This window comes from Geotrypetes seraphini, chromosome 4, assembly GCF_902459505.1.
Source record: "Geotrypetes seraphini chromosome 4, aGeoSer1.1, whole genome shotgun sequence".
In the NCBI taxonomy this organism is placed as follows: domain Eukaryota; kingdom Metazoa; phylum Chordata; class Amphibia; order Gymnophiona; family Dermophiidae; genus Geotrypetes; species Geotrypetes seraphini.
This window is the reverse complement of record NC_047087.1, coordinates 322,404,243-322,420,301: the sequence shown is the minus strand read 5'-3', so window position 1 is coordinate 322,420,301 and position 16,059 is coordinate 322,404,243. Positions and strand designations below refer to the sequence as shown.

Below are 16,059 nucleotides of genomic sequence, written 5' to 3'. Positions count from 1 at the left end.
ACGCTCAATTATCAAAAATCCATAGTCTTGGCGATTCCCTCTACTATACAAGATGCCTGGGTGGGTGATTTCCCGTTTGCTTGGGCACAGACCTCCATTAAATATTTGGGAGTGTGGATACCTCGTGACCTTTCCACCTTATATACTTGCAATGTGACCTCGTTATTGGGGGACACATTGCAATCACTACAAACCTGGCAGGCGTTCTCTTTATCGGTGGCGGGACAAGTGGCCTTGTATAACATGGTGTTGTTTCCTAAATGGCTCTACCGATTTCAAGTACTTCCCATTTTGTTGTCTCATGCCCATCAGATTCAAATTACTAGAGGGCTACAGCGGTATGTTTGGGGAGGCAAGAGATCACGTATGACTTATCATAGGCTTTGCCTTCCAAGAGAATGGGGGGATATGGCCTACTGAATATTCAATGGTATGCAATGGCATGCCAAATGAGACATATTAATGATTGGTTTCGTGGTACCTTTTATTTTTCTGCTACTGACATAGAATTGTCCTTGTTACATCCATATCATATTAGTTATTTGTTACATGCGACAGCCCCGCCCCTCTGACTCGTGGTGGCACAATACCTTATATTTGCCCCGGCGAGGCAGACATGGCGCTGGGTGTGTCGTTGTTTGAAACTGTCTTTTAAGATTTCGCCCTTTCTTACACTTCAAGGAAATGGGGACTTTAAACCGGGTATACAATCTGCATCTTTTCAGAGATGGGCAGGTTTGGGCTTACATTATATTTTCCAGATGTATACAGAAGAGAGTCGACTTGCTTCTTTCACTTCTTTACAGCGTACATTTGGCCTTTCTGAAGTGGACCTTTTTGTATATTTCCAAGCTTGTCATTATGTCCGCTCTCTGCCTGGCTGCCATTTGACAGACACTTGTCATGAAACTCTTTCTGAAATGTTTAGTTTGTCTGCACAACAATTGATCCCCCTCCGCTTTCATCAGGTGGGCATTCGTGACAGTCAATCTGGCCCTAACTTTACCATTTTGGCAGCAATCTGGGCTGAGGATTTACAGTGTATTATTACCTCCCACCAGCTGCAGCAAGTGGTGAAAAACTTGAGAAAGGTGTCTTCCAACATTCAACATTGGGAACTGCAGCTTCGCCTCTACATTTCACCTATACGAGCTTGCCGGGTGGGCATTGCCCAGTTCCATCATTGTCCTAAGTGTTCTCAGGCACACGCCTCATTGGGACATATGCCCTCACATTCTTCAGTTCTGGCACTGTTTGGGATCCTATATTACTTCTCTCTGGGGTCAGTGGTGGTCCCCAACACCCAGAGCATTATTTGGTTTCTATTGTCACACCTAAACCCAAAGGCCTTTCAGCTTTTGTGTCACGAGCAATACTACTTGGAAAAAAAGCAATTCTGACACAGTGGCTGGCCAAGGACGCTCCGACTTACAGTCAACGGAAAACTTTGATGATCATGCATGCCTCCTTGGAACGTAGACATTGTACTGATCTCAACACTGGGCCGGGTCAACGATTTACTTTGACTCTGGCCCGAAGTAGACTCTTGAACCTGTAATTTGTGTTGTGCTTGGCTCCCTATGCTTATGTTTCTATTTGGGGGAGGGGGGGATTGTATTTGTGCACAAATGTAAGAACTTTGTTGTGTTTGGCTATGGATGTTTCTATGCACGTTGAAAATGAATAAATATATTTAAACATAAGCTTGATTGAAGTTGTCAGCAGTTTTACCTGCAGTTCATGTCATCTTGACCTGTTATTGTGGCTTTCTTGTGACCCAAGCATTTCTTGGAAATACTTGGAGGCTTCCAGTCTCTCCTCATACATCTTTTGGTGCAAATCTCCTACCATCTTTGTCACCTTTCTTTGGACCGCTTCAAGTCTTCTTATGTCCTTTGTCAGATACGGTCTCCAAAATTGAACACAATACTCCAAGTGGGGCCTCACCAACAACCTGTACAGGGGTATCAACACCTTCTTTCTCTCTATACAACGTAGCATCCTTCTGGCAACAGCCACAACCTTATCACACTGTTTCTTCACCTTTAGATCTTCAGACCCTATAATCCCAAGGTCCCTCTCCCCATCCGTGCATATCAGCCTCTCAACTCCCAGCACATACGACTCCTTCTGATTTCTAATCCCCAATTGCATTACTCTGCACTTCTTTGCACTGAATTTTAGTTGCCAGATATTAGACCATTCCTCTAACTTTTGCAGATCCTTTTTCATGTTTTCCACTCCTTCCTTAGTGTCTACTCTGTTACAAATCTTGGTATCATCTGCTAAAAGGCAAACCTTTCCTTCTAACCCTTTGGCAATGTTACTCACAAACATATTGAACAGGATCGGCCCCAGCACCGATTCTTGAGGGACCCCACTACTAACCTTTCCTTCCTCTGAGCGAATTCCATTAACCACCACCCTTTGGCATCTGTCCGTCAACCAGTTTCTAATCCAGTTTACCACTTTGGGTCCTAACTTTAGCCCATTAAGTTTGTTCAAGAGCCTCCTACAAGGAACCATAGTAACATAGTAACTTCACTGAAGTCGAGCTGGTTTCTCTTTCAGAAGGTCACTACACACTATACAGAGAACTTGACATTCAAAAAGTGAAAGGGAGGATATGATAGTCACACTCAACTCCAGAAGGATGAACTTTTAAGGGGCGTATCCCCAAATGAGTGTTTTGACAATAGTGCAATAGTTATGAACTTTGTACTCCACATACCCTGTTTTAAGAGTGATCTCAAGTCTTTTACTTGCATTGTACCAGAAATAGTATCCTTCTGTCCTTCATGAAATGTAACATGTGGCATACAAAAGTATTTCCTATTTGTGGTCTCTTGACTACCTTTTCTGATATTTGAAGATCTTCTCTCTCTGTTTGATGCACTGCTCTATTCTGGCGTTTTTCACCTTTACCATTCTGTCCCATTTCCTTGCATCTAGCTTTTTATTGGTTGGAATGGAAATGTCCTCTTCATCCTCCAACACCACTCTCATCCTCCCCATCTCGTCAGCTTGCAACCTTGAGGTACTCGTTGACTCCTCTCTTTCCCTGCTCAAATCTGACAGACAGCTAAAACTTGCCATTTCTTTCTTTCTTTTTTTATTTATTTATTATTTTCAACTTAAATTTCAAGTATTACACTTGTACAGAAAGCAAGAATAGGATAGATATCAAATACAAAGCAATATAAATCTTAAATTAAACAAATATACTATTTATGCTCAAGTCCACAATTAGGATCCAAGAATTATAGAAAATTGGCGAAATTATCTAAAAAGAAAATTATAAAAGAAACTGAAAACTATAGCACTGAGATAGGGTCACAATATCCTAAATATAGGGCTCAAAGATTGTTAACATTCAGGCGAGACATAGCCACGAAATTTGTCAATTGTGATGGTTCAAAAAACACATATTTAAGAGTACGGTGATATACAATACATTTACACGGATGTCTCAAATAAAAGGTTGCCCCCAAAGATAAAACCCCAGGTTTCAAAAGAAGAAATTCACGGCGGCGCCTTTGCATCTCCCGTGCCAAATCTGGGAACATTTGTATTTTATAACCAAGAAAGCTTTTTTGTCTATTTTTAAAGAAAAGTTTTAACAACCATGTTTTATCAATTGGCAAAGCTAAAGTAATAATCATGGTGGCTGGTGATGCTAAATCCTTCTCAGATGTTTCTAAGATCTGTGATATATTTAGAAGTTCTTGATCTGAAGGTTTTTCTTTTAGTTGTTGATTTTGTTCTTTATCAGGCAAATAATAAACCCGTGAAAATGGTGGTAATGAATCTTCGGGTATCTCTAAGTTCTCTACTAGATATCTCTTAAGCATATCTCTAAGTGTTACTAACTCAAGTCTTGGAAAGTTAATTAACCTTAAATTATTACTGCGTGAATTATTCTCAAGCATTTCAGTCTTCTTCCTTAGGCTAATATTGTCTTTAACTAAGGCCTCTTGAATTTGTTTCAATGATACAATTTCTTTTTCTATTTTTTGAACAGATGAGTTAGAAGTATTCGTTTCTTCTCTTAAATCCTTCAATTCCTTATCATGTTCCTTAATTTTCCCTTCAATTTGTTGAAGTGTAGGAGTAATATTTTTAACAAAACTAGCCATTAAGTCCCAGATAGAGTCTAAAGTCACTTCTGCAGGTTTAATCAATTCAGTTGAAATTTGTGTAAATGTAGAGTTCTCACCGTTCTGAAGTCCTTCGGGGGATGTCTTCAGCCCTTCCCCCTCATGTTGAGATGATATTCCCCCAGATATCTCCATGGGGGCCCTAGAAAAGTGGGCCCCAGCCTCCAAGCTCTCCAGTGGATCCTTACTTGCCTCTGGAGAGGAGAAAACCAATGAATCCGGGGTTTCCCCGCCCCTGGGAGAGCTGGTCGTCTGGGGTTGCGGGGGCGGTGCCCTAACGTCGGGGCTCAGTGTGGTGTCGGGCCCAGGAGCATCCACGTTGGTTTCGCCTCCCTGTGTTGTCAGCGGGCCGCCATCCGACGTCGCTGCGACCTCCTGCATGCGCCGCAGTAAATCTTGAATATTCCCGAGACCCGGGAGGGGCTCCAGGACGCCGCGAGGCAGAAGCGGCACTCCGGCCCCGTCTCTTCGGCATCGCGGTAAGTAATTACCGTTAAGGAAATTGAAAAGGCACAATCCTGGGACACGCAGCTCAGCGCGTCCTGTCTCAGATCGTCATCTTGGATCTCGCCTTCTTTCTTTATAAGAGCACCCAAGCCAGTACCTTCCTTTTTGGGCACACTACCAAGACCTTTAGCCTCACACCTAGATTGCTGCAATTTCTTCTCACAGGTCTTCCCCTTCAATTTGTTTAAAATTCAGCTGCATGACTTATATTCCACCAGTGTTGCTACCCTCAAATTAGCCCTTTCAAGTCACATCCTAGCCATTTCCACCTACAGTTCAAACATTTACCCTGCAGTTCCTCAGTCTCTTCTCTATACAGTTCTCCTCTGCTGCTAACTCTTGCTGCACTATATGCCTGGAATAGACTTCCTGAGTCAGTACATCAAGCTCCATCTCTGGCTGGACTCGGTCCTGGAGTACCTCCCTGCCAGTCAGATTTTTGGGATATCCACAATGAATATGCATAAACTTGATTTGCATCCACTGCCTCCATTATATGCTAATTTCCTTCATGCATATTCTGAAAATCTAACTGGCAAGGGGGTACTCCAGGACTATCTAGCTCCCCTTTTTAAGGCTGCTTTTGACTCCTTTTCGCTTGTAGATTCCTACCCTAAGCAATTCCCTAATCTCTTGTGTATCCTGTTTGTCTATTTTGGATTAGATTGTAAGCTCTGTCAAGCAGGGACTGTTAGTGTACAGTGATGTGTTCGTCCAGTAGCACTAAACTTTCTACCTATTCATTATTCACCCAGTCCTTTCCTTTTTGGATTTTGTGATAGTTTTATCCTTTTGGTTTTATATTTGTACACACCAATCCTCAATATATAAAGTCTTAGACCAAGATCCCTAAATAACTGATGAATCTAGAGGAGTATTTTAACTTAAACCCACAGTCTTTCTATGTACTATTTTCAAACGATATGTACAATGTGGAAATTTATGTTTTATAGGCTGAAAGAGCTCAAGTGTTCACAGCTGACTGGGTTTGAAAACAATCTTAGCCAGACAACCCAATGTGAATCATCACTGTTTTGTATATCCTCTTTTTATGCAGGGCTGTGGAGTCAGTAGATAAATGTTCCAACTCCGACTACTCAGTTTTTTGTACTTCAGACTCCGACTCTGACTCCAGGTACCTGAAATTTCCTCCGACTCCGACTCCTCAACTCCGACTCTGACTCCACAGCACAGGTTAATTTTCAGATCGTTAAAATGGAATGTCAAGTTGAGAGAAATGAGCATTTTCGACACCACCTTCTTTTTGCTTTTAATCAAGGTTCTAAGGCCGCAGAAGCTGCTCGCAACATTTGTGCTGTGTATATAGTGGGTGCTTTAGCTGAAAGAATCGCTCGTGATTGGTATGCCAAGTTCAAAAATGGAGTCGGTAGATAAATGTTCCAACTCCGACTCCTCAGTTTTTTGTACTTCTGACTCTGACTCCGACTCCAGGTACCCAAAATTTCCTCCGACTCCACAGCCCTGTTTTTATGCTTACTTTATTTTTTATATATAAATCATTTTTTCTAATGTTTGCAATAATAAAAAAAACTGTCAAAATGTATAATATGATTTGATTTATTGTACACTTGTTTCCATATTTTAAAAATGAATAAAGAAATATTTAAAAAAAAAAAAAACAACTGTCACTTCCTCTTCAAACCAGCTTGCTATTTAAGGCTTATAATACTAAGCTTTTTTGGCACTGCTGTAACTGTGATGCTGACAGTGTTTTGCAATGAGAAGCGCTGAGTAAATTCACTCTTGATGGTCTTACACTCAACAGAGCTTCTCCATTTCACCCTATTGAGGGCTTCATCAGGAGATTAATTCAGAAGTGAATCTTTATTAGTCTTCCTTTACTATTGTCTCTAGTTAGAAGAGAAAAGAAACAGAAAAAAAAGAGAAATCTCTAATTGGATTGTCTGGGGAAGATTGTTGTCAAACCCAGTCAGCTGTGAACACTTGAGCTCTTTCAGCCTATAAAACATAAATTTCCATGTTATTTTATATTTGTAAAACAACAACAATTTATTATTTCTATAGTGCTACCAGGAGCATTCAGCGCTGGTCATTGTACATGCAAGAGACAGTCCCTGCTCGGAAGAGCTTACAATCTAATTATGATGGAAACACAGATGGGGCTAAAAGTTGGTAGGGGGACTATTGAGGGGATGACAGATAGATATGTTGCTTAGGGTAGTATTTAAACACAGCTTCAAATAAGTGGGCTTTCAGTCTGGCTTTGAATACCGTCACAGATGGACACCGCCTAGACTTTTGATGGGTGGTATAGCAATACTGAAATAAGCTTGAAACTTGAATACCCTAATTCTGTTAGAGTTGTGATTCCAGTACTTTTCCAATACAACAATTTTGTAGTGTTTATAAAGTTTACAATATTTTTTTATTGGTGTCTGCACAGAAGTTCCTTTCATCTGAATTTCAGCCAACTACGGATGCAGGACAGAGGCTGCTAACTACAGACCGGTGAGTCTCACATCAATAGTGAGCAAGCTAATGGAAACTCTAATCAAACGCCAATTGGATACGATCATGGACGAGGAGAATCTACGAGATACGCGTCAACATGGATTTACTAAGGGGAGGTCCTGCCAATCTAACCTAATCAGCTTCTTTGACTGGGTGACAGCGAAGCTGGATGTTGGGGAGTCCCTAGACATCGTATACTTGGACTTCAGCAAAGCATTCGATAGCGTGCCACACCGCAGGTTGTTGAAGAAGATGAGCTCTATAGGATTAGGAGACACGTTGACAGCATGGGTTAGGGACTGGCTTGGAGGTAGGCTTCAGAGGGTGGTGGTGAACGGCACCCCCTCCGAAAAGACGGAGGTGATCAGTGGAGTGCCGCAGGGCTCGGTCTTGGACCCGATCCTATTCAACATCTTCATAAGGGACTTGGCTGAGGGACTTCAAGGTAAAATAGCGCTATTCGCCGATGACGCCAAACTATGCAATGTAGTAGGCAGGAACACGTCAGACCAAAGCACAGGGCCAGATGGAAACTCAATGCCTGACAGTATGGTGCACGACCTACTCCTACTGGAGCACTGGTCCAGGACCTGGCAACTCAGTTTCAATACCGAAAAATGTAAAGTCATGCACCTGGGCAGCCAAAATCCATGCAAGACGTACACCTTTAATGGTAAAATCCTACAAAGGACTGTAGCAGAACGTGACTTAGGGGTGATCATCAGTGAGGACATGAAGACTGCTAAGCAAGTGGAGAAAGCTTCATCTAAGGCTAGACAAATCATAGGTTGTATATGTAGGGGTTTCGTCAGCCGGAAGCCCGAAGTCATTATGCCATTGTATAGATCCATGGTGAGACCCCATCTGGAGTACTGTGTACAATTTTGGAGGCCGCGTTACCGCAAAGATGTGCTGAGACTTGAGTCAGTCCAGCGTATGGCCACCTGGATGGTCTCGGGGCTCAAGGATCTCCCGTATGAGGAAAGGCTGAAAAAATTGCAGCTATACTCACTCGAGGAACGCAGAGAGAGGGGGGAGATGATCGAGACGTTCAAATATCTCACGGGCCGTATCGAGGTGGAAGAGGACATCTTCTTTTTCAAAGGCCCCACGGCAACAAGAGGGCATCCGTGGAAAATCAGGGGTGGGAAACTACACGGTGACACCAGGAAATACTTCTTCACCGAGAGGTTGGTTGATCACTGGAATGATCTTCCACTGCAGGTGGTCGAGGCCAGGAGCGTGCCTGATTTTAAGTCAAAACGGGATCGCCACATGGGATCTCTTCACAGAGAAAGGTAGGGGAGGGTTATTGGGGTGGGCAGACTTGGTGGGCCGTGGCCCTTATCTGCCGTCTATCTGCCGTCTATTTCTATGTTACATGTCTATTTCACCTGATTTGTATCTTGCTGTAATCCACTGTTCTCAACTGGATCCCATAAAGAGAGTAGTGGTGAAAAAAAGTTTTGAGAAGAGTGGGGAAAGAGAAATGGATTTAGTTTAAGCATACAAATATATGTGCTCATTATTTCATAGTAGAAAACCACAGAGGAAGATAACTGGGCAGGCTAGGTGTCATGAATGTGTTATGTTAGAGTACAGGTTTCTCAGTTGAAATTACTGCACTGGATTAGATGCAAGTTATTGATTCTCTTTTTAAAAACATTCAGGACAGGCTTAGCTGCAAGAAAAGACAAAGTTATGTTTGGGGAAAGTGTTGCATTCAGCAGTCTGAACCAGAGGTGAACATCTTTAATGATGGACGGGGCCTTTTCAGCACTAGGGACACTGATCTGGATTTGAGGATCTTTTAGAAGGCAATGGATGTGTTTGTTTCAGGAAGCGTACACAGATGTAGGAAACAGTATGGGTTGAGTGGGGGTAGAAGGGAAGATAAGGAGGATTTTAGGGCATGTGAGCAAGACTTGGAATTTACAAAACATGACAAATATATTTTTATAAATCATTTCAGGTGTGGTCAATACATAAGAAACAAACATACTATACCATATTGGATTTGAAATAGACTATTGTATTCTCATCTAGCTGAAAGTATCTCCGCTTCCAGTTTCTCATCTGTAACAAAGCAGATGAAATAGATGAATACAACCAGCTCCAATGCTGTCTCGAGGATAAGCTTTTCACCATCACAAACTGATCTATAGCAATACAGATACTTTGACTACCAAGAATTCATTCAGCAGGCTACACATCAAGCAAAAACTGCCAGCTGGGGAATCCCTCTTGCTGGCGTTCACAGCTGAATGTGGAGCTGAATCCGTAGCCAACCCACGCAGCCGTGAACAAAAACTACAGACGCCGGCTTCGTTGAGACCCAGGCCGAGAAGTGCTCATTTCAACACTCCCACACGGTAGGCCTCAAAGAAAAAAACCAAGAACAGCAGAACATTTTCTCACATATGGGTCATGTTGTCCCACACATGCCCCACCATTCACTTTTTCCAGAAGCTTTTGACAGGGTCCTCTATACATGCCTTCCCTTATGCCATCGATGCCCAATAGCAGCTGAAAATACAACTCCATGGGGAGGTGGGTGGAGATGTGCAAGTGTGTATCCTCCTATCCTCAGAGAATACCTGACCATAGGCAAGTAGCTTCGCTTCTTCTGAGGGCAAGCAGAACAGCATATCCTCATATTTGGGATTCCCTAGTGACCAGACTATCCAACATAAAGGGAAAACGATATGACTTAACAGCGCTTTTTACAAAGCTTTATATTTAGCTTTGAAAAGCTTGGACAGAAACAAAATGTGGGGGAGGGGGGGAGGGAAAGAGGAGTTGGATTCTAGATGCGTTATAAATGCTGAAGGACTGACTGACCAAACTGTTTGGCGCTTCAGGAGCTATGTTCTCGACAGTAGCGAGATGTGAATGTGTGGACAACTGACCACGTCGCAGCTTTGTAGCTCTCTTCTATGTAGACTGATCTCAGGTGAGCCACCAACACAGATATCACTCCAATATTGTGAGCCATGACATGACCTTCCAAAGTCAGCCCTGCTTGGGCCTAAGTGAAGAAAATGCAATCTGCTATCCAACTGGATAGTGTATATTGACAGTTGCCCCTATTCTGTTGGGGTCAAAAGAAACAAAGCTAGGCAGATTTTCTAAGGGCCAAGATTGATTGATTTATTTTAAAAATTTTTATACCGTTTAAACCTAAACGGTTTACATATCATTACATACATAATTAAATAAGACAAATAAAATCAAACAAACTAACATATAATCATCAGAAAATCATAAAGTGCCCATCAAAGATCAGTTCCTAGAAAAATGCATTAACAAATAACTGCGTTTTTAATAGTTTTCTGAAATTACCCTTGTCATAACATTTTTGTAATTGACCGACGAGTTTCACAATTTGACCCCCGCACAACAAAACAACGTTGAGTTCTCAGAACGCAGAGACCTAGATGGTAAATAATTTGACATCTTACTTTTAAACAATTCAGTCCAAAACATGCAGTGTGATTTCACCAGAATAGACACAAGGCTTTGGAAAAAATATTGCTAGAACACTGACTGGTTAAGGAACTTAGGATGAGCTGAGGAGGAGGAGAACTTATCCAGTCACAGGAAGGGATCTGACCCCTCCTTTGAAAGGCTCTCTGAATCCTGATCAGACTCCCAGGAGCAATCAGAATCACATTCAGAGATGGTTCCAAGTGGAAAAGTATGTGCCTGGTCAGCTCTAGGCAGAAGCACTCCTAAGCTCTGTGGAAAATACCTCTCCTAAAGGGCTGGATCACACCATCTTGACTGATGCTGACCGATGCCCTTCGATGCAGCTCATGGTCTCCATGATAGGTCAAATTTTTCTCAGGACCCTCAATTCCTCAGTATTGCCTTGGTCAAGAAGAATCTCCATCTCTTAAGATCAACCATCAGAAAAGGCTTGAGCCCAGCCAGTATAGTCACATCCCTAGCAGGCATCACAGTCAAATTAATGGTTTGGTCCTGAGCTTGATGGAAATTTGTGTCCGCTGCTCACTCTGCAGACACCAAGAAGAAAGGCAAAGAGACCCTGAAAAGAAGATTGTGCTGTAACAAAAACACACATAGTAAAAACGTTTTTAGGTATATTAAAAGCAAGAAGTCAGGAAAAGAATCAGTTGGACCACTAGATGACCAAGGGGTATAATAAGCACTCAAGGAAAGCAAAGCCCGAGAGAGATTCAATGAATTATTGGTCTTCACCAAGGAAGATATGGGGGAGATACCAGTGCCAGAAATGGAATTCAGTGCCGATAAGCCAGAAAAACAAACATCTCTATCACTGGAAGAAGTAATGGGTCAATCTGACAAACTGAACAGTAGCAAATTGCCTGGACCGGAGTGCTGGTAGAATTGAAAAATGAACTTCTGAGTTCTGAGATCAGACGGTAGTATGCGCTTGATATCTAAATTAACTATGAACATAAGATACGTGGCCATACGATTAAAAATGTTTTCATATATGGGTGTTTCCTTATGGATTAAACTACAGGGTCAATTAAGATTATGTTTGGATCGTTATAGCTTTAAGTGATTGCTTAAAACAATATCTGTGAATTGTTCCCTTGGACTTTTATTCTAAATCTATCTGTAATGACAGTGAGGGATGATACTGAGGTTGTTTTGAATTATTGTAAAATGTTATGTATGTATTATTTTTATGTATGTTATTTTAGAAACCGCTGAGACTCCAGGTGGTATCTAAATTTTTTAAATAAATAAATTTGCAGAGCTATTGTTAGCAATTTGTAATTCATCTTTAAAATCCAGCATGGTACTGGAAGACTGGCCAACATAACACCGATTTTTAAAAAGGGTTCCAAAGGTGATCCAGATTACAGACCAGTGAGTCTGATGAGGTGCCAGGCAAAATAGTAGAGGCTATTATAAAGAATAAAATGACAGAACATATACATATGCATAGACTAATGAGAGGAAGCTAACATGGATTTTGTTAAGGGAAATCTTGCCTCATCAATCTACTGCATTTTCTGAAGGGATGAATGAACATGTGGATAAAGGTGAGCTGGTCAATTTTGTGTATTTGGATTTTCAAAGACTTCTGAGGAAATTAGAAAGTCATGTGCTATTATGGATTAAGAACTGGCTGAAAGACAGAAACAAGAGACAATATTCTCAGTGGAGAAGAGTACCATATTTTTCGCTCTATAAGATGCACCGGACCACCAGATGCACCTACGTGTAGAGGAGGAAAAACCAAGAAAAAAAAAAATTGGGTTCAGAATATATTTTTTCTTGGTTTTTCCTCCTCTACACATAGGTGTGTCTAGTGGTCTGGTGCTGGGATGCCCACAGGTACCTTTTTTTAACTGGTGTGGTCAGTGCTGGACTGCTGCCCTTCTCCCTGCAGAACAGCGCATAGGGCAGGAGCGCCCTTTGTACTTCCTGCCTGATCCTGCTCTGCTCCGTGATTGGATTGCCGTCAGTTCTCACAGGGGTGGAAAATGGAGCAAAAAATACAATAAATAGTGGGGTTTCCCAGGGGTCTGTACTGGGACCACTGCTTTTTAACATTTATCAATGATATTAAAAAAAAAAAAATATATATATATATATATATTTTATATACACACACACACAGGATTGCAAGTGTTTTGCAAGACAAGCAAAACATTTTATTAAATTTTAACTTGATATACAAGAATTGTCTTGCAATACAAGTACATACAGTATACACACATCACAACTGAGCCGATGGTTCTTCTCTCTGTGATGCTGCAAGAGTGTAGTGACAGTTCTAAATGAGCGAGGTCTTGCAATACGACTATGTATAGTATAGCACAGTATTATCTGAGTTTCCATTATTTTCTAAGGGGAAATTCACTTTGATACACGAGTGCTTTGGATTACAAGCATGCTTCTGGAACAAATTATGCTTGCAAACCAAGGTTTTACGGGGGTTTTTTTGTCTTTTATTTCTTTTTTCTTTATACTTATACTATAATTATTGGCGTGCCTTTCCTTTTAAATTAATGTATACCACACTGCTGTTGAAACAATATAAATAAACATCTATAAATGGCCAGTTGCATGTTTTGAAGTCTCACAGACCAAACTGCAGGCACCGACAACAAACGGTTGATGAGCTGACACCGACATGACATTCGTCTAACCACTCAAGCAGTCGCTAAGGTGAAATCAACTTGCGATTGTCAATGAAATGTGCCAAAGTGCATAGTCTTGGTGTGATGTTGATGTAAATGAACGACCAGTCCGAGGCTTATCTACCACTGAACCCGTCGCTTCTCTTGTACAGTCTTTACTGTGACTAAAATGGTTAAGGGGCTGGAGGAGTTGCCGTACAGTGAGAGATTGGAGGAGACTGAGAGGGGACAATATCAAAACATTCAAAATACTAAAGGGAATAGACTTAGCAGATAAAGACAGATTGTTCACCCTCTCCAAGGTATAGAGAACGAAAGGGCACTCTCTAAAGTTAAACGGGGATAGATTCCATACAAACGTACGGAAGTTCTTCTTCACCCAGAGAATGATAGAAAACTGGAACGCTCTTCTGGAGGCTGTTATAGTGGAAAACACCCTCCAGGGATTCAAGACAAAGTTAGACAAGTTCTTGGTAAACTGGAACATACGCAGGTGAGGCTGGACTCATTTAGAGCACTGGTCTTTGACCTGGGGGCCGCCGTGTGAGCGAACTGCAGGGTACGATGGACCACTGGTTTGACCTAGCAGCGGCAATTCTTATGCTCACTGTGACTGCAGCCGACTTTGCTGGCAATCTGGGAGACAAAAATCCTTCTTCATTCATTAACTGACACAAATATGCTCCTCCAACAGTCTTGTTCATGGTTGTTGCAAAAAGTATACGAAACCCCAAAAGCCCTGTTACCTGGACTGTGATTGGCTGATGAGCCTCCTAATTGGTCATAAATAGCACATGCTGATTGGACAGGCTTGATCCAGTTTTCAAACATGATCTGTAAAAGTTATAGTAGCTATGTTCCAATACCAACAAAATTGTAAAATTAGAAACAAGTAATCTTAAATAGTTGATTCTAATAGCCAAATGTATCCCTTATGTGGTACACAGACAAATCTAATGGCTCAACAAAGAAATTAAAATAAAAGGTCAGAAAGTTGAAAGAATGCAAAATTGACAAGTGGTTCCAGATTTTTGCACACCACTGTACTTGTGACCTGGATTGGCCACTGTTGGAAACAGGATACTTGGCTTGATGGACCTTCGGTCTGTTCCAGTGTGGCAACTCCTTATAAAGGAACAGGAAAAAAAAAACTTTAAAAATGCCAAAATATTGGGGAAGGGAAAATTTAGCCCTGCAAAATAAAGCAAAGAGAACAAAACAGCAATGCTGCTGGAGAAGAAAACCCTAACGAGGTAAAAGTGCACAAGTTGAGGGGAAGAGGGCACGTCTTTTCAGTTCTGGAAAAACTAAAACCGCCTAGTCCTTCGTGACAGCAGGAAGTGCCAAAAGCTTCTGAAATAAGTGAACAGTGGGGAGCGTCTCCAAGCCAGGCTCCGTTGAACAATGTCACCTATATGCCAATCTCCCAAGGACTGACAAACCAATGAGTCAAAGAGAAGCTGGACAAATCAGGCAGAATTCAGCTGTGTAAGGGGCTGCACTCAGAACCAGATGGGACAAAAAGGACAGATTTCAGGAAAGGATTACTCACCACTGCACCCTGCTTCACACAGTAGCCAGCTTTTATCACTGCACTGTCAGGCATGACTTTGGCTGGGAAGTTTGAAACCTGGTTCTGGGACCATTTCACATTGCTTCGATCATTCCCATCTGTGCATTCATTTAGCTCTTGCTAAAGAAAACATAGGAAAGAAAAAATTAAAAAAGGTAAATCCCAAGGGAGGAATCATGCCATAGTCCTCTCCATACATGCAATCAAGTCTTGCTTGTGCCTAAAGAAGGGAACACAGTGAAAGTCCTTGGAGATCCTGTGGAAGAAAAGCCCGTCTTGCCAATACTTCTGTACCTCTTTCTCTCTCTCCAGATTTAGTACACACTCATCACATGGTGCTTGACCTATACAGTACTCCCCCGAAATTCACGGAGGTTCTGTTCCAGGAGCACCCGTGAATTTAAAAAAAAACGCAAATACGGTTTAGGAGCAGATCGGAGGCAGGAGAGGGCAGCTGGGGCAGCGGCGGGATCATTCTCAGTATTTTCCAACCGCCTCTTCCAGGAACTAAAGTCAGGCAACACCAATCAGAAGCTGTTTTGACATGCCAGAAAGCGTGTCAAAGCAGCTCCTGAACCAAAGGTCTAGCAAGCCCAGTGTCCTGCTTCCAGCAGAGACAAATCCAAGTCACAAGTACCTAGCAAAATCCCAAGAGTAAAAGTAATTTTGTCACAGCCCCTCAACACAATTTGGATACATTTAAGAGCAAACTAAAAAGCTTTCTTTTTAAAGATGCATTTGATAATTAGAAAGCTTGACTAGGAGTTTCATTTCAATTCCATAATCTCTCTGAGGTTCATTGATCTCTCCCTTCCTATTGTTTTTTACCATAATTGTCTTTTCTCCTATTAATAATTGTATTTCTTTTCCCATTCTTTCCTTTTGTATTAATATGTTTGTAAAGTTAGTCTCCAATATGTTTCATAAGGTTTAGTTCTTTGTTTGTTTTGTTGCCCCTTAAACTTTGTAATTTTACTGATATGTTCATCGCTTAGAATTTTGAATAGGCGATCAAATTTATAATAAACTTGAAACTTATGCTGCTTATCCTAGATATAAGCAGTGGATTTTCCTAAGCCCATCTTTTTTTTTTTTTTTCCATGAAACTTTATTAAAAGTTTTTAGCGTAATACAAAGAAAAGAGGGAATAACAAACATTTTTTAACAATAATATGTTCAATGAACA

The 16,059-nt window shown here is 41.4% G+C and overlaps 1 protein-coding gene across 8 annotated transcripts in view; it reads right to left on the bottom strand.

The window, feature by feature from the left end:
* The window catches only part of PLEKHA1 (pleckstrin homology domain containing A1), a 136,759-nt gene that overhangs the window by 33,445 nt on the left and 87,255 nt on the right, over window positions 1–16,059 (bottom strand). For all 8 annotated transcript variants that reach the window (XM_033942137.1, XM_033942136.1, XM_033942140.1 and 5 more), the window contains exons 7-8: window positions 14,853–14,993; window positions 9,165–9,233 (exon numbers count right to left, since the gene is read on the bottom strand). In XM_033942137.1, coding sequence (XP_033798028.1) covers window positions 9,165–9,233; window positions 14,853–14,993 — 210 coding nt within the window. The remainder of the gene's footprint in view (window positions 1–9,164; window positions 9,234–14,852; window positions 14,994–16,059) is intronic.